Source organism: Neodiprion fabricii, chromosome 7 (assembly GCF_021155785.1).
Source record: "Neodiprion fabricii isolate iyNeoFabr1 chromosome 7, iyNeoFabr1.1, whole genome shotgun sequence".
In the NCBI taxonomy this organism is placed as follows: domain Eukaryota; kingdom Metazoa; phylum Arthropoda; class Insecta; order Hymenoptera; family Diprionidae; genus Neodiprion; species Neodiprion fabricii.
Window position 1 is genome coordinate 15,992,698 of NC_060245.1, and position 27,640 is coordinate 16,020,337.

Sequence of the window (27,640 nt, forward strand, 5' to 3'; positions counted from 1 at the left end):
GTTCCATGGCCACCCGGCTGATGTACCAGCCACTGTCTACGGCGTGCATTATTCTCGTTATTGAAATTATCAAATCAAATTTAAGAATCTATAGGTACGGCATCTCGAATAGTAATAATGTTAGAAAAAGGATTAAATTGATCTAGAACCCTGTGACATGGCACACAACACTATTGAAGAATAATTGTGAACTTGAAGACAAGGTTGCGTAAGTTTGTTTCGTTGAGATCAAAAATTCTTTCAAAGAAACTGCTATACTCTTATCCTACGTTGGAAAATTGCGGATCAAGTGTTCATGTGCATACCAGATTTAGAGACCACACGATTTTGAAAGACATCGTATGACTTCACAACATGTTATAAAAATTCAAAACATTCCGTAGAATGTCGAGGATTTCACAAGGTTGCACTAAATTTTACAGGACTTTTCAAAATTTCACGTGATTCGATCAAATTTTATTGCTTTTTATTGATATTTTTGAAACGAATTATTCGTGGTTGCAGTCCATTTTCAGATTTCTTAAGTTGCCTTAATTGTTCTCGGTGACAATTTCGAGCTGTGTCAGAGTAGCTTCGTCCTTAGTTGCAGCAGATGCTATTGCATCGAGGGGTTATTGATCACTATTTCAGCAAAATGGTGTAGTACGCACCGTAATATTACATGATTTTTGTAATCTCATAAGATCCTGGCACTTTTTACGAAATTCATTGCAATCGTTGGAACCCTTAGCATTCTTCGCGTTAATTTTGTAGCCCTTAAAATCCGTGAAATATTTGTAAACATCATTTTTGCAATTCCTCGGCATCTCTTTGCATTCTCACGTTTTCCTTTGAAAACCATGCAACCCTTACTCCTGCCATTTGTGGTTCATTTTCATCTCGTGTAATCCCTGAAAATCTTTCTGTGATGTGTGTAATCGTTGTATAATCTAAATAACCTCGTTGTAATCTTATCAATTTCCATGTAATTTATGTAATCCTGTTATAATCTGATCAATTTCCATGTAATATATGTGATCACCTTGTAATCTTATCAATTTCCATGTAATATATGTAATTTTGTTGTAATTTTATCAATTTCCATGGAATCTATGCAATCCTGGTGTATTCTTATCAATTTCCATGTGAATATATGTGATCTCGTTGTAATCTTATCAATTTCCATGTAATATATGTAATTTTGTTGTAATTTTATCAATTTCCATGGAATCTATGCAATCCTGGTGTATTCTTATCAATTTTCATGTAATTTCTCCAATCCCTGCAATCACTTGTGATCTTTGTAACCCGTGCAATCTTGGTAATCGTTTGTAATCTGTGTAATTTTACCTACCGTGGTCTGTGCACTCTCTTCGCAATGCCATTCATCTCGGTAACCAACTTCTATTCTTTTTAGTTCTAATCAGTGCTTGCAATGTTGACACAGTGAATAGAAGGCCTCGAATCTTACGGATAATTTGCAATGACATTACGATAAGGCGAGTGAAATTATGTTACATCTACAGAGAGATGTGGAAGCAACGCTACAGTGCAACATAATTTCTGTCCAAAGCCTCCAGGAATCCAGACGAGCGAAGAAGACAGGCCATTAGTGCCAGTTGATGCTCCGCTCTCGAGTAAAGTCGTCTCATCAGGGTGAGTCTGGTTGCCCTTAATACGTGCACGATATCCGGTTATTCGTAAGCGGCTCTCCGTAAATCGATGTAATCGGTGCACGCCGCTCTACCAATTTCTCAAATGCCAATATCGGATTTCTCCTGCTTCGTACGAAGTAATTGTTACCGATATATCTAGTTGCATGACGTTCCATTTTTATAACGAACAAACCCATTCCGCTTGTCGTTACCGTGTGCGGCTGAACACGCCTGGAAATGTTGTTACTGCACAGTCTGTGGTTGTATCAACTTTGTACAACAAGTTTAACCGCACATTCGCAATTCTGTTATTCGTTACGGAATTTTGCTACGGAATTCAACGCACCGCGAACAGAACGAGCGAAGAGAAACGAATACTCAGAAAAATATAAAGCAGTTCGGGGAATTGAATTTCTACTGGTCTCTTATTCTCATTTTCTGCTCCAAAAGACACGTCACTGAAACTTTAAGCTCCTCAGATTGAAGTGAAATCTTAACTGTCTAGTGTAGGGTATTAGTTCAAACAACTTTGGTGTTCTTCACAAAGCTCATTATGCGATAACAATAACAATTCATGTAAATATTGTCTCTTACGAAGATCTAAAATACTTCCACAACTATCCTTGTAATATAAAGTAATATGAGGAACAAAAGCGGATAGTTAAATTTTAATATGTTTATTATATTCTTTTCTCATTTCAGATATTTTACGTAAATTATTGTTATAATGATTTTGCAATTCAAATTCTCGTCAGAAAAATTATGACATCCGGAGCTTTCTTGAAAACGCCAATAGTTTTGACGCTACTTGAACCGATATCTAGGCTCATGGTGAATATTCGGAGAGAGTTTTGGTATCAATGTTTGCTTTATTACTTGAACAAGACAACAAGCCGTGGAATGTACGATTGAAGAGCCTTGAATTCAAATGTCAGCTTCATGTTTTCGGTTTTAAAATTTCTGTTAGATAATATGGGAAACAAGTAATTAATTTGTCTGGTCTGGGATGGGTTAGAAGTGAAATCTATTTTTTTCATTAAATTTTGTCATTCAAATAACTCGAGGCTAGTTGACGAATCAAATCTAAAATCTTTCCGAATTGAGAACAGTCGCATAAGTTGAAACCAAAATCATCAATTCAACTTTCATTCATTTTCTTCGGTTATTTGTGTAACTTGAAAATTACTTAACCCTGCAATTAAACCCAAAATTTAATTGCTCCCGCATTGAGAACAGCTGCGTTTATTGAGACAAAAATCATGAAAACCCGACGATCATTCATCTGTGATGATTATAGTAACTTTCTTAGTCACATATTTTCTCCGAAAAATAGAGTAATCTGCAAAAAAAAAAAAAAAAAAGAAAAGAAAAGTGATTCGTGGCCATTGCCGGTCGTCGAACAAGATTTCCCCGTAAGCCAGATTTGGTGGGTTGATCCTATATCGGACCGAGCAGGGTGATGGGATAAAATATGGAAGGCCGAACACCCGGCTCTAGTCATTAATAACAAAATGGATTAATTCGAGGTACGCCGTAAAGTGCGCCAAACATAGACTCCGTTCGATATAGAGCAGGAAACTGCACAATCGAGGCCCCTGAATTTTGAGTCTCAAGTTTCAAGTTTCGAGTCCAGAGTTTCGAGTTCAGAGAGCGAGTCTCGAGGCCCTGAAGGCTTACAGACGACCGAGGGGGAAGCGAGTTATAATTGAGGGTTAAGGTGGGCGGGAGCCACGGGACAAGAGTAACATCTTGAGGTCTCCGTCAACGTTCACACAGATGTTTTAGACGACAGGCTAGTTGTCTTCGTAAATTAATTATACCAATCTCGTGGCTTGATGCGAACTACCTTGTCTAAGGGTTGCTCCTGGTTAATTCTGCGGAAAACACGTAAGCTCGGTGCCAATAGACGGGTGGCTGTGGAAACGGGGCGCGGAGTGAGAAATAGTCCAATCAAAGTAGGACTGAATTAAAAATATTCCGAACGTGGCTGCATTTTTGTGTAAAGAGGTTTTCGACCCGCAGGAGTTCAAATCTAAAGTCGTTTTTGAGTAGCAAAGCCAGTGTTTCGAGAAAATAGCAAAGTTTGCCCTTGTTCACGATTTCCTCAAAAACCGCTATTGATAGACGAAAAATGACTTGACTATCGCAACATCGAATTATATCCATGCATGTCGGAAACGGAGTAGGATTAACAAATTAAGAAAAAAAATGATTGTTTCACCAAAATTCCCTAGGTACGGTTGATAAGTAGAATTTCTTTTTTCCTGATTAAGAAATCATTTCAAGAAAATTCCCCAGATGCCGTCGATAAGTAGAATTTCTTTTTTCTTAATTTGGTAATTCGATTTCGTTTCCGCCACGAAGACATAATTCGACGTAGAATTTTCCGCTCTACACGATAATCCAGTCATTTTTCATCCATCGAAAGCGTATTTTGACAAAAATTTTTAAAATTGAAAATTTTGCTGTGTTGGCGAAACGCCGACTATGCACCTCAATATTGACTTCAGATTTGAGTTTTTGAGGATCGAAAATTATATACCAAAATTCAAACATTTCCCGTATATTTTTAATTCAGACATATTTTGACCGGACTAAAAGGTGGCGAACCTGCGGCGGCAGAAGGTTAAAAAGGAAAATACGGAGCGTGGAGGAGAGAATAAAATGTGAGGGAAGAGGGAAATTCGTTTTACTCGTGAAATATTTCCATTAGAAGTCGCTCGTCTACTAGACTGCATAATTTATTCCAACGCTGCTGCAAATGCAGGCTGCAGCTGTGCCGAACCGAGAAACGGGAGGAAGAATTTTCGGAATTCCATTCATGCCTCGGATAAAAATGCATTCTATTTCGAGATTTGATCGGATTTATTCAAACTTTCCAACTTTCTCTCTCGACTACAAACATTTTCACATCCATCAAATTACGCACGTATAAAAGTTCATGCGGGAAAAAGTGCTGTACGGCAATCTTGATAATATAACGGGCAATGAAAAACAACCTGAAGCCTTTGATGTAAAATAAAGCTTCGGTGCGATTGAGTCTTATTTTATAAATTCCTACATATTTAACTTTGTAAATTTTTACCTTCGGATGATAGCGGGAAGTGATGGTATAAGAGGTTTCACCAAAGTGGTCGAAATAAGATGTGATTCATATTTACGAATTCCATAATCCGAAAATACGTAGCAAATTTACGTTGAAAAAGGAAAGAAGACTTTGCAAATCTTGTTTCATAAAATTTCCACAGACGTAGGTACAACTTGAATGTATAATTTTTGTTAAAAACTTCACAATCACGATTATTTTCATCGTACTAGGATTTTGGTTCCTTGAATTTTTCGAATTTAATGTACTGATTGAGGTTAGTGAACCTTGCAATCCATACCTACAACGCATTATTGAATTAAAATCTGGAATCCGTATCCATGATAAAGCGAGACGTACTTTTGTAAGATGCATAATACGTCATCCAATCATCAGCAGTAATTTTTAAAAATGGTAATGATAAGTAGAACAGTTAATGAATAGATAAAGCTTATGTTAATCAAAGTGTGCAATCATTTATTTGGCTCGCTTCACTATAAATTGGATAATATTTAAGGCCAAGTTTTTCTTGAGCTTCATTTTTTGAAGTACATATGTACGTACATTGTATAATATCTGTTAAAAGAATCATTCATGATTTTTTTCAAGTTTTTATCACAATTTGTTGTTGAGTTATGAATTTTCGACAAACCAAATATAACTCGAAATAGAAAATTTATACGTTACGAAGATCACCAACTTATTTCAATTACAAAGAAGATTTTTTCAGTTGATAATTGTTCATTTAATTCAAAAACTATTTTCATTTGAAATTCAGAAAAGTTCATGATTTTTGTAAGACCTAATCTTGTCATATTCTTATTCTGGATTCACGGTTCAATACGATGACCTACGGAGCTTGAATATTGTTTATATCTCACTTCCTATGTCTCATGGACAAGCTGAGATAAAATTTTCAAAAAATTCATAAATTCATAATAACAAAGACATTCCTTATTATATTTTCAGTAATTGTAGGATAGCTTATCCGTGCTAAATATATTTGCGGCAAAGTGGGTATAAGCGAAAGTTGGGAATAAGTAACCGGAGGTGAAGATAGATTGAGGAGAAGAGAGAGTGAGAGAGAAAATGGAGATTGGGGTGCGAATGAATGTCTAGATTAGGTTGAGTGCCCGAGATTTCAAGATCCGGAGATATTTCAAGGTTTCCAGACTCTCCCCTAGCGCATTCAAACTCAAGATAAAGAGAGAAAAAGAGAAATAGAGAAGGGAAGAAAGAGAGGTTGGGATATGACGTGCGAGAAGGGAAAGGAGCTCAGGGAATTGACAAATTCCCCATCGATCTTGGACACCAGCCAAACCAACTATTCCTTCTTTAGTCTGTGCCGCGGCAAAAATAAGAGATATATCACTTCCCGCAGCTCGCGGTATCATTGTAGAGAACGGAGGGTCGAGAGTGATCTTTCCCTTAATCGGGGGGCTTCGCTTCGGAGTTTCTTTCTTCCGAGCTACCGCATGTGATCAGTTTCCTCTCTCAATCATTCGGTCCTTGCATGCGTAATTTTCCGTAGAAAAAATATGAAAAAGGAAGAAACGAGAAGCGAATACTGGGTCGGATATGCAGAGTGGAGTCATACCGACTGCACGTTCCGTCGTCTGCTAAAAATTAATGCGCACGCGCTACGATCCGAGCAGCCGTGACGACGTGTGTAACCTCAAAAATTTTGACAGTTGTCACTGGCACTCGTGCTCAACGTCGATAGCTATGAAAATTTTCTAGGTTATGTACATCGCGGTGAACTGTCGCCGAAATTTATGACGGTTGGGCAAACAGCCAGGTGATGTCAGTAAAAAATATTGACATCGAATTATCGATATTATTCTGAAAACATCGAAACATCGATTGTTAACATCGATGGTGAAAACAAGCGCAAAAATTTAAACATTCCAGCTACGGTTGTGAAATGAAAGATGGGCACGAAAAAGTTGAGTTTTTAAATTATCATCATTATTGAAAATAATTATAAAATATGAGAATTTAATATAAATCAAATTAAGAAAAACTAAATTAATTAAATATTCTAATTAACAGTGAGAAATTGAGTAGATGATACAGATTTATTATCAAACTTAGTAACGTGTATTTAATTTTTACAAATCAATTACCGACAGATATTGGAACAGAAATTCAATTTATTCCCGAGTTGACGGTGTCGATAGTTCAATATTTTGCATTGACTATCGACTTTAAAAAACACCGATCAAAAACATCGATAGTCGAAATAACGATGTATATCGTCCATTTCTAGCTCGAGCGCAATAAATTTGAACAGACGACGGCACGTGCAGTCGTTAAGAAATCACTTTGTATATTATGTACAGGTATGCATGTACACAGTATGTATATTTAGAGGGAAGAAAAAGACAAAGGAAAAGAAGTAAGAGTCTGTGACCCGAAGGCTTGTAATTTATTCAGGCAAACTTTTCGTTTCCCACGCAGTTCATTTGCATGATGAGAGAAAGACGGAGAGAAAAATAGATGGAAGTAAAATGAAAAAAAACAAAAAACGAAAAACAAAAAAAAAAAAAAAACAAATGAAACCGTGACGTTATCAACCTCTCCGCGCTAAAATATATCGACGGCCATTTAAACAGCTCCACTCGAATTTTACATGCCATGAATTTGATAGCGACTTTGTCATAACCGTCAGCCGGAGTTATATTTTAGATTTACAACCCTTCATTCCGGTTCGGAGTTTTATCTTTGCCGAAATTGAATTTCTTCCATCGTTTCGCAGCAGCTAGATTCAGGCCGAATCGATTTCCGCAGAATCCGAGAATCGTTATATACGAAATTTTCCGAGGCAGAGAAAACTATTGGATTTCGGAAATTTGAAATTCACGAAAAGTACGTAGTAAGCTGCATCAGGTTAGCAATCGACGTAATAATGTTGTTTTTTCACACAAGTACGTAGAACATTACAATTATTTTTTTTATAGATTTGGTAACTAAGTTTTGACGAGGTAGAATTTATTCACCTCTATAAAAAGATTAGTTGTATAGCCGATCACGGTTAAAGTTTAAATATAAAATTTTCCTAGTGCCCAATACACGATTATACGTAGTTATAATTTATAGGCTATATCGGGATTTGAATGGTACTTTTTGAGGTTTAATTAAGTATTAACTAGTATCTTAATAGAATAATGTAAAGTGTAATTTACGTGCAGAATTTATTTTATTACAAAAGTTGCGTTTGTCGAGAGAGTCAAGTCAAGATTATTGTATGTGTCGGTAAGTAGGAGCGCGTTGTGCGCGGTAGATGACTAGAAGTGTGTACCAACTTGAGTCTAGACAAAGTAGCATGATCGTTGCAGTCCGAAACCGCGCAATTCAACGTAATTCAATTAACTCAGTGAGATAAACGACGCATGAATTTTGACGATCCGTGCTACGAAGTTTGTGCTATTCATACTTGATTGTAACGTTTTGTCATAGATTGAAACCGCAATCAATTACTAATTACAAATGTCATTTGTATCTTACTTCAATCTAATAATAAAATGCAAACATCCAGTTTGCATTTTATTTCGATTTTGTGAGTTCATGGTGAAACGATTTCTTACATAACTCGAGCATGTTTTACACCTTTTCCCATATGTGTTTCCCGTACACGAAGTACCCGTCTCTACGACGGTCGAGTGAGTTTGCGAACGCGTATGCGTGGGGTATACTACGCGCATGCGCTTTCGCGACCAAATCTGACATTACGCAACCCTAACCTCAACTTCCTGATGCGCGAAAAAACTTGTCACATACTTTTTTTATACAAAGAATCGTACGCAACAAAGCGGCAGCGGTCTTTTCGCCTCCCGTATTTACAATAAGCGTTTTCGGCTCAGGGACGTAACCGTGCTGGGGCAACCGGGGCAATGCCTCAGGGCCCCCAAAGTAAGAGGACCTCTAGAGACGGGGGTTAGAAATTGAAGTGGTAATATTTCATTCGGATAATGATAAAAAACACATGTTGTCAGTGATTATGGTGAGCAAAAAATTCTCGAAATACTTTTCAAGAAAAAAAGAAAAAAATTACTCTCTCATGGGACATATCGTAACATGATCGGAGCAAAAGATAAAATTTTGGAGGACTTTTCAAAAACTTGAGGAATAAGTTTACGTAAAAGGGTTTGAATATTTGTAACTCAAAAGCGATTTCATAAATAAAAATAGGATAAATTAATAAAGGGCTTCAGAAATACTTATATTAAGCTAAAAAAAGTTATCAACAAAAATGAAGTGGTAATATTTCATTCGGACGATGATAAGCAACACATGTTTACATTGTCTCTATAAATTTATAGAATTTACGAACTTATATAAAATAATTATTGGATTTCTGTTTCTTTCATTATCCTTATAATTTCCATGACCTTGTTACGTATAAGATTATGCTCCTGATATTTTCCATTTCAAATGTTTATTTCAAGTTAACATTGTAACTGTATCAATAGTCATATCGACTGTATAGTCAAAAATGTAACATATCTTCTTTGGTTAAATGGTAATTTTAGTTTACAGTGTACAGAATGCATAAATCGAATATCTTATTGTTTTATATTGGGAACAAATTTATGAAGCGTGGGAGGGGAGGTTCCAGAAAAATATATTTCATTATTTACCCGGGGGACCCAATTTGCGTATTTCCCTCGGGGCCCCTAAATGCCTAGTTACGCCTCTGCTTCGGCTCACCTACGTCTCATATTGCAAATTTGATCTCGTCCCGAAAAAATCGAGTTTACTTCTTTGTTATACAAATATACTATTCTAACTGACGGTTTTTGCGATAGTTCCTAGCAAGTTATAGACGAAGACTTGTTCCAATTTTTCTTACAAATTTTCGATTGCAATATTATAATAATGGACGGAAGGCTCGTCTTCTTATTATTATTCCTAAGCAGTTCACTTTCGATCGAATTCAAATCCTTCGCTGCTAAGTCTGATCTCACGATTGCCTCTGTTCGTGACTGTTTTACTAAACTGCGGTGACGCTGCTGTCAAACGAATTTACTGAAAACAAGTGACGTGCACGTGTCTTTACAGCGAAAGCAAAGAGCGGTTCGAAAAGTGGTGGGTGGAAAAAAAAACCTGTGTGGGTGAAAATGAATTACCGACAGAGAATATAAAAAGTGGAAGGAATGTAAAGACGGACAAGAGAGAGAGAGAGAGAGAGAGAGAGAGAGAGAGAGAGAGAGAGAGAGAGAGAGAGAGAGAGAGAGAGAGAGAGAGAGAGAGAGAGAGAGAGAGAGAGAGAGAGAGGGAGGGAGATGGAGAAGGGTTTGCTCGATAAATTGAGGCAGTAAGCGACAAAGCAAAAATATGCATTCCCATATTAGAAAATTTTGAAACTTATACCGCCATCTTGGACTTACTCAATTTAAACATTTGCTCATTTATTTTCCAAAATCAGTTATTGACCACTCTCGCGTTCCTCCCATGATTGTTTTAACATATTAATGAATAAATTAGAAATTGGTGCGGACATTTTTTTCTTTTTTAATTTTTACCGACGCATCGCTAATGATGTTTAAATTAAGGCTACTCTATAATTAACTAAGTTGTAACTCTGACTGTGTACGTGATGAAAAAGTAAACAGTGCCGATGCATTAATGAATTAATAAAAAAATATGTTGCTCTTAACACAGACGCTGAAGAGGAATCACCTCCTTTTCTTGTTGTAATTCGAACGAGCACCGGATATGGGGCATTCCGTGTTAAATTAGCAAATTTCAATCCTCACCATTTTAAAGTTTGTTGAAATTATTATTAGAAGACAATAATAAGCCTAGGACCTTCAATTAATTCTATGAAATTCATTCGTGAAATTACTTCTCAGTTACAAATATTTTTCATTTTCTGAAGTTCCACCTCATTACACCCTTAAATATATGACAACATTTGTGATTGATTGTCGTCAGTAAAAAAATCTTAAAATCCTTTTTAAAAGAAGCATAAAAAATCATTCCGCCATGAAGCAAAAGATAATACTTTTGAGTCCTTTTTAAAAACTTTAGGAAAGGTAAAAGGGTTTCAATATTTGTAACTCGAAAGCGATTCCATGAATAAAATTAAGATAAATTAATTAAGGGTTTCAGAAATACTTAGACTAAGCTTAAAAAAAAATCTTTTAAAAAAGTTAAAAATAGGCATCAGGATTTAAATTGGTCGATTTGGCATGGAATCCCCCATAGGTACCCGACTCCAGTGACACGGCTGAATGTACAAGGAAAATAAGTAGCCCTCTATATTACGCTGGAAATCCTGGGTAGGCTAATTAAGAATCAACTATACAGAGTCATCGTTTCATTTTATTGGCAACGTTAATTCAGCCTTCCGTATTTTTTTTTCTCATATTGTGTAAATTATTACCTGAAAACAATATCAGATAACTAGGGCAGGGTTTTAGGCTTGTGTTTTGATTTTTTCTCATTTGATACATTATTACAACATGAAAATGATTTGGTAATGCGGAAATTTTACCCTTTCAATTGCTGTGAAATCGAATATTTATGGAAAACATATTTAGATCAAAAAATTTTGCTTACTGGTTTCTGACCGAAGTGGACTAACTTTTTCATCAAAATTTCACTAAAAGTAATTCGTTCGATACAGGAATATGCTATTTTATTTTTAAAACGTTATTTGAAAAATTGTTTGTAAAAACACCGTTAATTTTTATACTGAGAGAGAAAAATTTTGCCCGCCAGCCCATTACAAGAAACTTGAATGAATGTTAAGAATCAGCGAATAAGAAAGAATAAGAATATCGCAGTTCTAAAAAATTCAGACTCTCTTTAAATATTGAATGAGTTACTTTCAGTAGAATGCTCGTGAAATTTATTCTTTTTTTGGACAGAAACCGTAAACCGATATTTTCTTCGGTCAACAATGTTCAATACCATAACTAATCCGAATGAGCAGGAAACTCTACATAGCCTGACACATTTAGGAACCAACCGATATTATGAGAAAGTCGGTGAAGAGATTATACAAGAATTTCATACAGCATTATAGGGTAAACATATGAGTAGACGAAATCGAATAAAGAATGTAGAGAATGAAATCCGTTTTCCAAAAGCCGTTGCTAACAATCATAATTTATATCCATAAAAAAAGTGGGGCACTAAATTACAGCGTATAGATTGAGATATAAATTCAAAAATTCTTGGGAATCTAAAGAAAGCAAAGAAATAAAGAAAGGAATGAAACACAAAACTTCACACACAGGTATTTGACAATAGAATGTAAAATCCTGAGAAGAAACAAGTAATATAAAATAATATCAGCTAAGCCGTGACTAATTATACTAATGAAAAACCTACACGTATGTTCAGGTATACGTGTACACTCGGGGACAATGAATCTGAGACGGCTAATTTTTTACACCAGACAGTTATGTTGGCTACACAGAGAAACCTACAGCGCCACAGTTGGCCGAGCGCGAAACTAAATCAATCTCAATAAACATAACATAACCCATGACCGTCGAATCTAACCTTAGATTACCTCGGGGATGATGACTTGTTGGATTGACACATCATTCTAAGGTTAGATTCGACGGTCATGGGTTATGTTATGTTTATTGAGATTGAGTTAGTTTCACGCTTGGCCAACTATGGCGTTGTAGGTTTGTCTGTGTTGCCAACATAACTGTCCAGTGTAAAAAATAAACCGTCTCAGATTCATTGTCTCCAAGTGTACCATGATGTATTTTATTCTTACCAAGTATTTTCTTGAGAATACATAACCATCAAAATCTCTTGACCCTTCCAACAAAAATTCATAATTTTTCTATCCCCTTTTTTTAATCTAAATTTTTGAATCCATTTCAAGAATGAGTGAATTGATATTTAAAAACATAAAATACAAATATTTGATTTTCACCTTGTAAATTGATCTCACCTAAAATAAGGGTGGATCTACGTTCTTTTTGTTTTTTGTACTTATCGTGAACCCGGGTAAGTGATACACATCCACAAATGTAGTAGTGATCAATCGGAAACGTCATAATTTTTTTTTTTTTTTTTGTTTTACACAAATTTATTTCCATGTCGCAGTTTCCAAACTGAAAATTGAAAGTTTTTATTTTTGGTTTTCAAGGGTCGCAATATCACAGTAAAAATTCTTGACGAAGATAAAAAACTGTGACAGTGAATCTGTTTACCGAGTTGACACCGGAACGCCCCATATACGTCCATACGTATCTCCGCTCTGTTAAAAATTACGTCTCTTTTTCACCCTTGAACACGAAACCAGGGTCGCATTAGCGTGCGACGTTCGTCAGGGGGAAAATAGGCCGTGAACAAGGCAAAAACCACCTTCCTGCACCCCCGGAGCTGCTCAAACTCTATCCTTATTCCTTAGCCTGTGACGCGAATCTCGAGGGTAGAAGCAGCAGCAACTAAGATGAGCTGTAATTTACGTTATCATCTCTTTTCGTGGCGACTGAAGGAGCTGAGGCTCCCTGTGAAAAGAGGTCACCCTCTCATTTATCTAAACGACAATTTTGCCCCCTCTCCCCCCCCCCCCCCCAAACCCTCGCTGCCTCCTTCTTTTACTCTCTTCCTCTCTCTACACTTGTTCTTTCGTCGTTCTTATATTCTCGTGTTTGTCGTCATTCTCGGATAAAACGGCTGCGGAAAGACAAGAAAGAAACCAAAGAAACAACGAATAAATTTCAAAGAATAGATTTAAAAATTTAGTTTTACCTTCGTAACAAAGCTTGTACAATTTTGTCATGATACATGGTGTTTCCGCCAAGGAAAAGGGGAACATCCGGGTTTAATGAAAGATAGGGGGTTGGCCATATTGCTTTCCATACTTACCTGTTTCCTGTTACTTCTTCCTGTTTGTGATTCTTATCGTTTTTATACCCATGACGTAATGTTATAAAATATCAGAATTCGAAATAAAGTTTCCGTACGTTGAGCCAAATATTAACAACAATACAAGTAAAAAGAAGTATTTGCTGTGTACAGGATACAAGAAAATTGTTTTTGTTTGAAGCTTGATTCGTTTGTAAAAAGCAATTTGAATAAGTGGAGAAATTCAATAATGGTTGAAAAGGGAGAATCGATGTGACATTTGAGACTAAAATCTTTCGGGTGGTTTTTTTTTTTCCACGGCAAAAAATTAATGCTTAGATTTTGCTCCGAAGAAAAAATGTATTTTTAAATTTGAAATAATCTAACATATGTTGACGTCTAATTTGACTAGTAAAATAACAGATCGTTTTCTTTTACTTATACGTGGATACAAATAGGGGTTTAACGGTCTATGAGTTCAAGTTTCCGAAGTAACGGAAAGCTGATGGTCAAATTCCGCACGATGATTATCAACTGTGGTGTCAGACTAAGTTTGACTCAATCATTATTCTTTCGGTAATCTAATCTCTATAAAAAATACATTATATCCAAGAAATTTCTTCACCGCTTTTTGGGTATAATCAAATTCACACGTCAAAAACTGCAGTTTGCATTCATACAACCAATTAACTGTGCATTCAATACAATGAAAAAATGGTTATTAATATTTGATATTGGATTAAATTAGGTTTTACAAAATTTGTATTGCGTTGAAATTAATATTCCAAGGTTTGATGAAATAACTGTGTAAAAAATAATTGAATAGACGTTTAGTTGGATACATCCAGTGACATGGATAGCGAATTTAATGCTGAACCGACAAGGTTGTCATCACAAGATTTTTAATTTAGTTGTAACCTGTTTAGATGATACCACCACTGTGAAGACTAACAATTTTCTTCTTTTTCATGCAACCATTATTGAATCATAATCCTTCTAACATCGTCAAAATTTTCAAAGTTTCCACTTTTTTTTCAGGTTATTTTGAGAGCAGTTCAGTTGTGCAGCTGTCATTTCTGCAAAAAAAAAAAAGGTTGGCTCTTTCAAAAATTGTGGATTTCGAAAAATTAATGCTTGAAAGTTTTACAAATCTCATAAAAAAACTCAAATTCCTTGCGAGAACTTTGAACGCGCTAGTTATTGATAACTGGGTAGGTCTGTATTACCGACATTTTTACCCCTCAGTGGTAGGCAACCCAACATATTTTTGAAATTTATGGCTCAACGCATCGAAAAATCTATTCTGTGAATCATGGGGAAGCAGAAGGTGGTTCACTCACCGTTCAGCACGTGGACCACAACGGTTGATTTGGTCCGTCCGGGGACAGAACAGCTGTAGTTTCCAGCGTGCCTTGGCGTAGCTTTATCGACGGACACAGTGCTCACGACTACGTGGATTTCCATCTCACCGATGTACTCCATCGTTTTATTTTCACTGGAAATAAGTTCATGTTCGATTCATGTCACGATCAGTTCCGATTCTTTGCTCTGCTGACATTCCAAGTTCTGACTCAGCATTGGCAAGTTGCACAAGTTTCATTCAGTATGGCTTACATTCTTAAATATATATAATTTAAGAAAACATTTATATATAGAGCGATCAAAATAAATGTATAATTCTTAAATTCTAAGGGTTTTGAGCTTATTTTCCTCACAGTAGAGATCTTCAGAGATAGTATAAAAAAGATTTCACAAATATTTATTTTTAGTTTGGATAAAAATGTTCGTTTTTCAGACAAATTTCGGGGATCTAGTGAGCTAGAAAAATGTTCAAAGATTTTGCTGTATTCGTGTTCATTAGCATTGGTGTAAGCATCATTGTTGAAGATTTTTTAAATCATGTTTACTCATTTCCTAATTTTTTATTCAGGTCGTGGGAGTGATTTATTTCTCAAGACGACACGTTAGTGAATCTACAAGTTTGACAATTAACATGAAATCTCGCTAGGTATTCTATGAAATTCTGAGTCAACAAAATGTAATATATAAGAAAATTCACGAAAAAGTGAAACGTTTTTGTACATGACGGCCAACTTTGCTCTGTATTGATCTATAATTTACGAGTTGTATTCGATTGAAACTTTCACATTATCGATGTTACAATTAACGTCGTATCAACGTCTTCGGATAACACTGTACGATAGATCATTCATGCTTCTATCAATTTTACAAATACATCGCACAAAGTGTAAACCAATTCTGAGAGGGCCAGGGTTTCGGTCAGGTCGATTACACGTGGAATGCACCGTACAGGGAACTGAGAATAAGTGAATAAGCCGGACTTGTTTACCTGACGTTTTCGGTGAGGGTTTCATCCCCCCTGGTCCACACAAGAGACTCGCCCTCGTCTTCGCGAACATCTCTAGCCTCGCAGCTGAGCTTCAAAACACTTCCGGCTTTGAGGTGTCTTTCCCCAGCGGCGACGACTCTTCCAGCATCGTCGACTATTGTTAAGACCGGTGCTGTAATGATACACAATTCGATGTTGAGTCGGCCTGCGAGTGAATAGTGGCCAAGTGTAGGTATTCCCTTACTTCCCATCCCAGTGGCACTTTGGATTTCTTTGTTCATTCTTTTTGGCTTTATTCTTTCCCCGAGGTAATCACGAACTCTACACTGCCAACGGCAGCGCTACGCCGACGACCCCTTCGTTTGAACCCACTATTATCCCATCGCTGCCCACACGGACAACCTTTTGCCTGACAGAATTTCAATAGGAAAAAAAGGGTCGCAACGGACAATGGTCACTCGGGCAATCCGTTTCGCCTGACGTAATTCTGGTCTACACCTTGTTCTCTCGCTTCGACCAGAGGGCTGGCAATTAGTTGTACCGTAAATAAATCAAAGCGGTTCAAAATAGCTGGAGCTTATCGTCATATAACATCGAAATGTATTTAAAATATAAGTTTTCAAGTGATGATCAGAAGATGATCCATGAATATCTATCACTCGACGAAACTTCGACGCTCAGTTCTTCAAGACTCGCAATCCACACACGGTTTGCATATTTGAATTTATGAATCGAAAATCGCGGAAGGTTGAAATCCCAATAGTACGCTAACAATAAGAAGTTGAGGAGAATGGTGAATCAGGAATAAACACTTTTTATCAATTTTTTTCAGAATAGTAGCATAGTGAGTGATCAGCAAATTGTTTTATTCGTATCACTCAACTACGAGTCGATTGTGCTGCTATTTTCTCACCAGACTGTATGAACAATTTGATCTACCGAAGGTCAAAACTGCGCTTTCTTGTCAACAAAATCTCTCCGCTATCCCTCGAACGTCGGTAAGGGGGGGATGACAGCAAGATTGTTGGTAAAGCAGCATGATTTTGACCGTCGATCAATAAAATGAGTCAGCAGATTGTTGGTAAAGCAGCGTAATTTTGACCTCTGATTGATAAAATTGTTGGTAAGGCAGCGCAATTTTGACCTTCGGGTCGGTACAGCAAGGGTTGATCGCGATGACGTGATCGCGAAGAAGGTTTTGAGTCTGGCCAAGGTATCGGTAAGTATCGGTAGTAGAAATCTTTATCCAGAACTCTCCTTGTATTACTACTACTCACTGTTCTGATTGGGTTCTAAATCCACCAGCTCTGCAGTTAAATTTGCGATTCAGGATAACGCCATACAGAAACCTTTATCGTGTACGTTTTTCATAATTTTACCGAATGTCAGCTCGCTTTTAATTCATAAATTACAGAATTCACTTTGTATATGAAGTATTCAAGTCTATGAAGAAACTACATATTGAAATAGAATATGTCTTAAATTGATTCATTACAACTATAGAATGGTTTCCATGGATTTAAACTTAAACAAAAATAGAATTTTATTCAAATTTTGAAGCTTAATTTAAACATACAACTAGCATGTTTCAACTGTTTGCTTTTTATTCCATTATTTTTCAAAGAGAAGCTTATATCGTTCCAGAGTATAAATCGCAGATTTTGTGGGCATCAAAATAATAATTTCCGAGCTAGTAGCGAAGAAAAAAAGGATCAAATTGATGTTGAAAATAATTAGTGCCGTGTCGAGATCGCGTTTCACGCGACGCGGCGACGTGACGGTTCAAAGCTCGTTCCCGTCCATTCAGCCATTTCTGTTCTTGCACCTCCTACTCGACTCACACGTGCGTCAAATTCCGTCGATAATGGTGCGTGATTATATATCAATTACCAATATTGCGTGATCAATCAACTCTTAGGTTTACACTTGCTGGATGATGAATGACCAGATCAGTCTCAACACTCGACGCCCGGTCAACCGTTGCTACGCTGCCCAGAAGCGTGTCGTAATCATTCAGAATATCTGCACCACTGGTAACCGAAATTGCAGCTTGTCAAATAAATCAATTATTCGGATATGTTTATTTCAAGTACTCGTATTAAAATCCTCCCTCGTTCGAGCTCGTGAATGAAGTGCAGCCGATTGGACGATTGGATGTCAAGTTCACGAATCTAAATCTCAAACTGACGAAAATACGTCAGGTTTAAAACTAGAAAAACATGACGGCAGCTATGCTAAGATATAGTAAAATCCATAAATGCCTAAACCTTCCGGCTAACTTGTTTCAGTCCAAAATAAAATATGAGTTTACGGATGTATGAATTATGTGAAAGGAATTTGATTTTTTGTTTTTTGCGATTTGTAAAACGTTCGAGCATACTTTTTGGAAATCAACAATTTTTGAAAGGTCAAACCCTTTTCACATGTAGAAATGAGAGCTGCATAACTGAACCATTCTTGAAATAACCTGAACGAAAAGTGGAAGTTTTGAAAATTTTAACGAGGTTAAGAGAATCATAATTCAGTAACGGTTGCATGAAAAAGAAGAAAACTGTCAACTGCTGTCAGATGATTTTATTTTAGATAAAAAGGTTACAACCATTTTGCAATTTTCAAGTAAACGTTGCAGTATTTTGGGTTGCCTTCCACTGAGGGGAACAGGTATCGGTAATACAGACCTACCGACTACTGATAACTGGGTGGATCTGTTTTACCGATATTCGTTCGCCTCCGTGTTAGGCAACCAAACATGCTGTGGCGTTTACCTAGGAACACCCGGTATATATCCATTCGCCTATTCGACGATCAGGAACACCGTTACCAGCATTGTTCTCCTATCCTGTAACAGTTCGCCACAACATTTCCTAGGAGTAATATCATTTGCTGTAGCGGTTAATCGTGAGCCTTACGGCACCCCCTTCAGAAACAATACAATTTATAGGCACGTGTCATCTCTCATCTTGCGTGAGATTCGATCAAATAGTTAGCACGCGTGTGTAACTGTCATCAACTACCGGGGCCACTCGATTCATTAATTATAATCGTCGATTTCGCCTCCGGAGGCAATCGCACCGTTTCCCCAGGGTCGAGTCTGTTCCCCACCGTCTATTAACGCCTCACAATTCGGAAAGCTCGACACATACGCATATCGCCAGGATACCACGGCGTTTGATGTTTGTGTACGGGGCATTCCTTGCCAACTCTATCCACGCCTGACCGTCACTACTTTGGATCCGATCCATACGCTGTGAAAAACTTCATTTGTCATAGTTACCAGAAAATTCTAATGAAATATTGCAGTGACAATTGAGTTTAAATATTTTTGCAATTACTACGTAATTAAGTGATTAGAAGAGTAAGTATTTGGTGTGATTATAGTTGCTGATACTAGATTTTCTAGTTAATACAATTTCAAAACTAGGCCGTAACGTCAATTCATCGTAAGCATTGTACGAGTAGTCTTTATCAGAAAAGTAACAACAAATACTAGATCTTCTGATTGAAGTTACGAAATTTATCATCACTTTGTCACCAGAACTATTATACTTTGCGGTTATTCAAAATAATGAGAATAGATCATTTCTGTGTAGTAACCATAACTAAAAATTCTTCCGGCATATTTTTTTACGCTATTGCGACTTACGATTTTTTCAAGTATTCGGACAAGTGACCATTTTGTGGCCACGGGAAAAAAACTACAAAATTCTGTGTTCCACCGTGATAGCTTTCTCCAATTTTTTCGAAGTAAAATTCATACAGAAATTCATTGTGATCAATTTCACAAAATTGGGTTCAGCTGTGCGCATAACGTTGTCGGTTTATCCTAATACGAGCAAGTTTTTCAAAAATAGAAATTTCCAAGGAATGTACAAAATGTGTGGATTTAAAGTGTGAAACAATCGAATAAAACATCCTTCGAGGATCTTATAAATATATTTCGAATTTTTTATTAATTCATGTCATAGTTACTTTCACCATGTAGGTAAAAAAAATATAAAACAAGCGCTTGTTACAATTCACTTTGAAGTTGTTTACGTGAATTCAAATTGTTTCGACACTATTACGACCGCTTTTCATGTAAACAAATTTATTTTCAAACCACTTTTTCCTATGAAATGAAACATGTGATCTCATTTCAATCTCAAGAGCGAACTTTTACCAGATTTCGCAGCAACTTTCAATACGTTAGATATAAACGCACAGTTTTCATCTCACGCAGAGATAGCTGATTTTGAAAGGAAACTAACACAAAAAGTATTCTACTTTCAAATACACGGAAGTTATGACACTTTGAAATTTGAAAAATAATGCAATACGGAATCACCTCTTTTGATGACAAGAGATAGAGGGGCCATATTTTTATATAAATGAAAAAACGGTAAGTTTGTATTTTAAGTATTGCAAGCTGCTTCGAGATCTGATAAGATCGTAGGTACAAAAATTTCGAAACATTACCATCGAGAGACTTCCGTCGATATTTTGAAACTTTTGCAGAAAACATATTTTTCTACGACGTTATTTTTTCGAGTAATTTTCTTGCCTTTATTAAAACGGAACACTCTGTATATATCGAAGTCAGTTAAATTAAATTTTAGAAAGTAGATTGTATATATGGAATAAGATCTGACACTGAATTTCAGAAATTTCTTTCAGAATCTACAAAATGGGTACTTTCCGGAAACAAAGTAAGAATAAACGAAAGAGTCTTGAAAAATGATAGAGACTGTTTTGGACTCAGGGCCAAGGTAAGAAAAAAAATTTGGATCAGATCCAAGTGGTGAGGGTCCGCTGACGGAGTTTGCATGGAATGCCGTATACCTAAAAGTGGAAGAGAGGGAGATGAAAATAAAACATTTTACACCTTTGAGGCTAGACTGAACTGCACGAAAGTATAAATGACCTGCGTCATCGTTCTATTCATTTACCGAACACAAAATACCACATTGATTGTATTCTCATATGTGTAATACCACATGACGTGATCCACCTACGTCAAGGGTGGAGCCTTTTCAAAATTCATTGACGACCCAATTCAGCTTAGCCTATATAAAAAGGTCGAATCCACGAGTTGTATGGAAACCATCAGGTGGGAAAAAATTTCGATTTCAACGCATCTTCGTATAAAGAAAGTCTGATCATTCCAAATAACAAAATAAATTTCTAGATAGATTTTCAGCATCGGCCAAAGACCACGTTTTGTTGCTGGAGAAAGCGGATGGCTTGTTTCAAAGTTTCGCAAACGAAAAAAGCATTTTGATAATATACGGATTATTTCATCAGCAGTTCTGATTATCATTGGACTGGGATCGCGTCTCATAAATGAATTTTGCAGGATAGGATTAAAAGTAAAAGAAAAAAATGGCATAAAAGTGAGTAACGCGGTATTTCAACTCGATGAAAACGGTATTTGAATCTGTACCGCAGGAGTAATAAATGTTGAATCAATTCATAGACCGCAATGGTCATTCGTTCAAATCGACACACAATTATTATTCACGAATTCATCACGGTCCAATACGAAACAGGAATTTAGTGTATTTCAATGTCACAGACATGTTATTTTGCTACTACGATGAATAATTGATTATTACGAATGCGAATGGAAGAGCTGACTGAATTATAGGACTTTGTAACATAAAATATAAAGTAAAATTTTAACTTCAGACCCAAAGTGTTTCTTTCGTTTCTCAATTTCAGGTCGGTTAGACATTTTACGTCGATCACTGATTCTCGCGAAGGCATAAAGAAACTCAATTTGATAGCATAAAAAATTTTGATGTTTCATCTTATATCTCGTTACAAAGAAATGCTTTTCAAGTATTACTAGTCGTTCCAAATTTTCCTACCTCGAGTTTAGAATCTATAATAATTCGATTACTATTTATATTTGTTCAGTTAACGAACAACCGATTACGTTTAAATTGAATCGTCAATCCAAGAGAATGAATATATTACAAATAACGATTTTGGGAAAAAAATTACCTGACAAAATCGTTTACAAATTACAAACTTAACAATAATTTGTCATTGGAATGTTACCGGATCCTGCCTAACATTGGTTTCGAAGTGTCCAGCATAATTTCAAACGAAAAAAATTACCCATTATACCTATGGAAAAGAAAGGTTATAACATCTGAACCAAATTGGTATAAACGCAATATCAAAGAGATGATCCATATTAGTAAAAATACCAATACCGTTAATAGACGTACAGACATGCAAAAGTTATCTATATGTATTTTGATATACTGTAGTTTAAAATTTTAGCGCCTAATAACAATATGGTAATATCTCGCTTTTGACTCTTGACTATCGTATTGAATTATCGATTTTGCTAATAGATCGCAATCCATCCTCTTGTCACTTCCTTCCATCATACCGTTTAATTAACATCTTAGCTGAAAAGGTGGTCACTTATTTGTAAGTAATTTTGTAACATCACTCTCCTGTAACTTAAATTCCATTTCTAAACCTTGTAATTGCCTTTTCTAACATATTTGTATGTATTCATTGACAATATTTCGTCAAAGTCATAAACTGTTATAGTTTCATGCAACCTAATCTTCAAATACATTCTGTCCTCAATAAATTGACGGTATATCGTTCGGAATAACAAATGTACTTATATTCAGAATTTACTAAACAATTTTACTAATCAATACACTGTCTAAAGATGAAGAAACAAATTTTTAGCAAAACATTTCTGTATCTTTTTAACCTGAAGATAGTCGGCGAGGCCCGACCGAAACGTCGATTTTACATGTTGTAAATAAATTAAATTGTTTGACCTTCACTCGACGAAAATTCTTCCTTTCTCTAGAAAAGAAGATTGGAAAAGCTTGAATCAATACCGAACATGAAAAAATATACATTTTGCAAGAGTGAATGTGTCACATTAAAATACATATCAATGGAAAGGATGTTTGCGGATCCCATTCACTTTGAGATTCATGGTATTCCGCTGTCCTTAAGCTACGTAATTCTTTTGGGACACTTTTGAACTTCCCTTTCTCAAGAAAAGCACGTACTTGAAGAGAAAAAAGTTTAAAGCATTAAAAAATTGATAAACAAGTAGTCCTTTTTAAATTTTTATCACTCTAAGACATCCAAAGGAACAACTAACGAGACTGACCACGCATGCCAATCAGCACCAGTAGGAACAAAACTATTCTCAAATTTTTCGTGACAATCAAATTGATTGTTAGTTTCAAGTCTACCTATTACGAAGGTACGTCATGGAATCTCGTGACTGCAAAAGAGATTATATTGCGGGAAAAAATATTGAATTAGAACGCGTCAATTATCAGTTGATCTAACCGGAGCTTGATTGTCGTAACTGGTTGAATCTGTTGCACTGAATTCTGTACGAGGTAAAAGAAACGCCATATGCTTTGAAACAAGCAGAGAATACATTGATCGTAAGCATTAGTATATTAGTATTATAAACGGCCACTAGGCGGTGAACTTTCTCGTTACGAAAGTAGCTTCAGAGATAGTTATAAAACGGGGTAGACTGAAAGAAGTCAGATACAGACAACGTGAGACAAGTTTGTCTTAACATCTATTATAAACGAAAAAAGCATAATACCAACACAATTATAAATGATATCGTTGTAAGAATACGTTTTGTGCGCTTGTATAAGTTTAATGTCCAGTCGATGCCAATGATTTTTGTAATAACAAATTGCACCTACTACTTCAACCATTGAACTCTCGACTTAACAAAACATGAATTGAAACAAGCCCAATTTGTATTGATACAACAATTTCATATTTTTTAAATAATTCGATTGAGGTACGTTCAATAAATTTTCGAGTCAGATCAATCACACATTTTCTTGATGCAAAATTCACTTCGACGCGAGGAACTTGCGCCGTGTTGCCTCGAATAAGTTGATACTCGGCATGATCACTCAAAGACTTGATTCAATTTTAAGTTGTCACAAGTATTTTGTTTTTAATTAAGTAAGCATTGTGTTCGCTGCATCTGACTTTAGCATTCAGTTTGAGTAAAACGAATATCACTCGACTCAAATAACCCTTTTCCGCCGTGTGATACATATTTGAATTGAAAACTATCGAACGTAGTCTTCCGTATGGATTTAGGTCACCGCAGAAGTTAAAAATAAATATATAAAGAAGCAACTCTAACAGGGGACAAGGAAGAACATAAGTATATTGTGTAGAAAGTACCTGTGTATATTAATTTAAGGAAAACCTGCAGGAAGGAAACAACAGAGTTGGAAACAGCAGAGCGTATAAATTGAATAAGATAGTTTCTAGTTGTCCGGTCACGTTGCAGCGCTATACGCGGCGAAATGTGTGTTGGCATTACTTTTTTAGGTTATATAACGTCCGGCGATCATATTCGGCGGCTGCAGAGCCAGCATCGACGAGTATAGCGTTGGTCTACCTACCAATAGGAGAATTATACGCGGTGAGAATAGCGAGGCTGGGATTGCTGAGGATCCCCAAGGATGTGAGATGATTCTCGAAGGCGGAACGGTTATGGTCGAAATGGGGAAAGTCGAAACTGCCATTACCGACCGCGCAACGAGGACACAGCATGAATTTGCTATCGAGACCACGCGTGCAGTGCAGCCCGTTCAATTTGCATACAGGGAGCAGAGATATGCGCCGGGAAAATTCACCTCGCCTTGCCATTATAATATCAACTTTTTTTAACCCTCCTGTGCACCGTTGCATTCTCTGCAGGGATTCGAGCGCCTCGGTGGTAAAATTTCCCCGTTCGCTCTATGCGCGGCAAATAACTTCGCACGCCTTGTAATTCATGCATAAGGACGCGCTTTTTGTAACGACCACTTAGTCACGGAACCGTGATTTCCGCGTGCCTGTATAAGGTATGGAAGTTTGTCGAAACGGAAACACGATGACGCAAAGGTTTTGAAAGTGATCAACCGAAGCTGGTCGAGTTAAATTTAACTAAAAGAGTCTTTGGAAACGTTTTAAAAACACTAAGTTTCGATTGTAATTTTTTTGTAACACTTGTTAACGCTTTAATTCACGCTTTTTTGCGGCTTTTTTTATTTATTCAACTACATTGTTGGTGACAACTGCCGAGTTTTTCAGTTCCACATGGTCCCTGAAGTAGTTCTAAGTCTAAAAAAAAAAACATAACATTTATTTATTGCGAAAACTGTAGGACGTGGTTGAAATTCGTACTTTAACACGAAGAAAAACATTTTCTGCTAATCTACCACGAAAATTCGAAAGCCAATTTTTTCGTAAACCCAACACACGTCAAAAAATTTTACGAAATTTTTCTCAAAGTTTTCTCCTTGTTGTTTTTGTTCGTATGTCCACCATATCGGATCCACTATTTTGATTTTCGATTTTCGAGTTCAGATTCGTAATCAATGACTTCAAAAATCACGTAAGATAAGGTCTTATCAAAATCAAATAACTTTTTGAATTTATGTTCGCCATATTGGATCCGTTATTTTGAATTTTAGAATTTCGAGTTCAAATTCGTAATCATTGCGGCCAAAAGCCGATGTGTGGTAAGTTTCAAGTGAATCGCATTTAAGAAATTTATGCATGAAAGGGTTAAAAAGAAAATTACCGCATTTTAGAATGAGCCTACCAGTGGCGCTTGAGTGGCTAATTTTGTATATAGACTGTCCAGATTAGTTTTTATGCTCGAGTTTTAATCGCCTTACGAGACATATGCGATAAATGTGCGATAAACATAAATTACACCATTTAATTTTCGGATTTTAACTAAAACGCCGGGAAATGTTATTGTCCCTTAAAAGTTTGTATAAAAACATTTTGGGCACAACTCGTTGAGTTTACAATTACTTATAAGGAATTTGTTTTCAAAGACTAGTGTTTCTCTATCTTTAATTCAGGACTAAATTAAGCTACTGGAAGTCATTGGATGTTCAATTCAAAGCTAATGACCTTGGCTACAGAAAAATTAGATCGTATAAAATTATCGGAATAAGTTTTGCACATATCGATAGAGTTTAAAGAATAAACAAAAATCTGTTGTCAAGACGCTGACTTCGCTTTTGCTAATCGCCTTGTATCACGTAAGCTGTATCATAGGTTTAAGATTTCCTCACAGGCAGCTAGTTCTTCGAGGGTTGTCCCCTTCAATATTTCTGTAGACCATTCATCCTTCGCGTACATGATAATATTTGAACTAGCTGCTGGGTCAAAGAACTCATCCTTAATCATAATGAATGCTGGGAACTTGAGGGATAAACAAACACGAGTGTTCAAAGCATGTCTTTGAAGCGTATCTTACCTCGGAGATGGAAATTAGGACGTTGAAAGGGTTCGTGCCTAGCTCATGTTTGGAAGAAGCGTAAGTGTAACTTATATACATATACACGTAGCATCAAGTGAAAATTAATTCCGTTGCAGGACCGAAAGCTAACGTATTTAAGGAGGTTACTTAGAAATGTAAACAGTATGTACTTATTCATAATATACAACCATCTACAGGATGTCCAACTTTGAGCAACTGCAGAGATATAATATTTCGAAAACCAAGCAATCAAGATAATCATGAAAACATGCTTAGGGCAAAAGTTGAAGGGTCTTGAACCACTGGAGAGAAATTGTAATGCCAAGATTTTTTAGAAATTGAAATAGACTTTTTTCGATCGTAACTACAAGTGTAACTGTTCTCAAGACTCACTCACTGTATTTGAATTTTGCTATTTGGATAGTTTCAAATCACCCACCTCGGCACGCTTCGAACTGTCACAATCATTGTCGGAAAACGACAAGTTTCTGGCTCATATACTTATTCCCGATGAAAATTCCAGCTATGACGAGTTTACCCATTCTTGTTTTTCATCACTGCGATGATTTTGATGATTTTTGATTTTTGATAATGACTGGGAGTCTGCGCAAGGCGTTATAAGGCGAACGTCATTTCACATGATCGTCACGTTTCATAACTGAAGTGGTGAATTGCGGCACGCGAAACAATTCACTAGTTAGACGTAACAGAAGTGGCGATACAGTTTATTGAATAACGATAAAAGTAGGAGGTAGTAACCACACAATCGCGTTAAAGAAACTTCTATGCCGACTTAAATAACGAGGTTTATCATCTATCGGTGCAGTTTGGAAAACACTCGTTGGAATGTTGTCCAAAGTTCGATTCAGTTCCTCCCGGTAGTAGTCAATATAATTTATTAGATTAACGAAACTATACCCTCATCCGCTACTTGCAGCGCCTTTATTTCTTGTTTCAAAGTTATAGAATGAAAGGACTTTGAAAGTTACGACCGGATTACGCCGGTTTAAGCTGCACTATAGCTCTATGCTGTAATTTCTTAGTGGTAACAGCACCTTCTTTTCTTACCCTGTGCCTGAATTACGATTAGTACATGGACGTTCTGACGTTAATGTTGAAAGAAGTATAGAACGGTGTATAGTATCGAAGATTATTATTGTTATTAAAACTACGACGCTTTCCCCGATGCATCTCAATTTTCTTTAACCCTTACACAACTCAATTTTTACATGGAATAGATCAGCCATGAATTACTTCAAATTTTGTACATCCCGGATTTTCTTATAGCTGCAGCATGTTTTGACAAATTATTATCTGTAATTTCCAAGCTGCTGTTCAGCCTTCGGAATTCACGTAAAAATACCTTTGGGATTGGAAAGGTCATGATGCACGTGAATGCCATCTAAATTTTTGGCGTTACACACGATTTGCACAAGCTTCAGGTGAAAAAAGAAGCTCTTCGAAACTGAGGA

General features: G+C 36.4%; 1 protein-coding gene across 10 annotated transcripts in view; it reads right to left on the reverse strand.

Moving 5' to 3' along the window:
* LOC124186212 overlaps window positions 1-27,640 on the reverse strand; it is a 312,828-nt gene that overhangs the window by 28,930 nt on the left and 256,258 nt on the right. For 9 of the 10 annotated variants that reach the window (XM_046577722.1, XM_046577719.1, XM_046577721.1 and 6 more), the window contains 2 exons: window positions 15,893-16,064; window positions 14,883-15,037 (listed from right to left, as the gene is read on the reverse strand). In XM_046577722.1, coding sequence (XP_046433678.1) covers window positions 14,883-15,037; window positions 15,893-16,064 — 327 coding nt within the window. Of the gene's footprint in view, window positions 1-14,500; window positions 14,619-14,882; window positions 15,038-15,892; window positions 16,065-27,640 lie in introns of those variants that run through there. The other variant, XM_046577723.1, reaches the window with a different exon arrangement.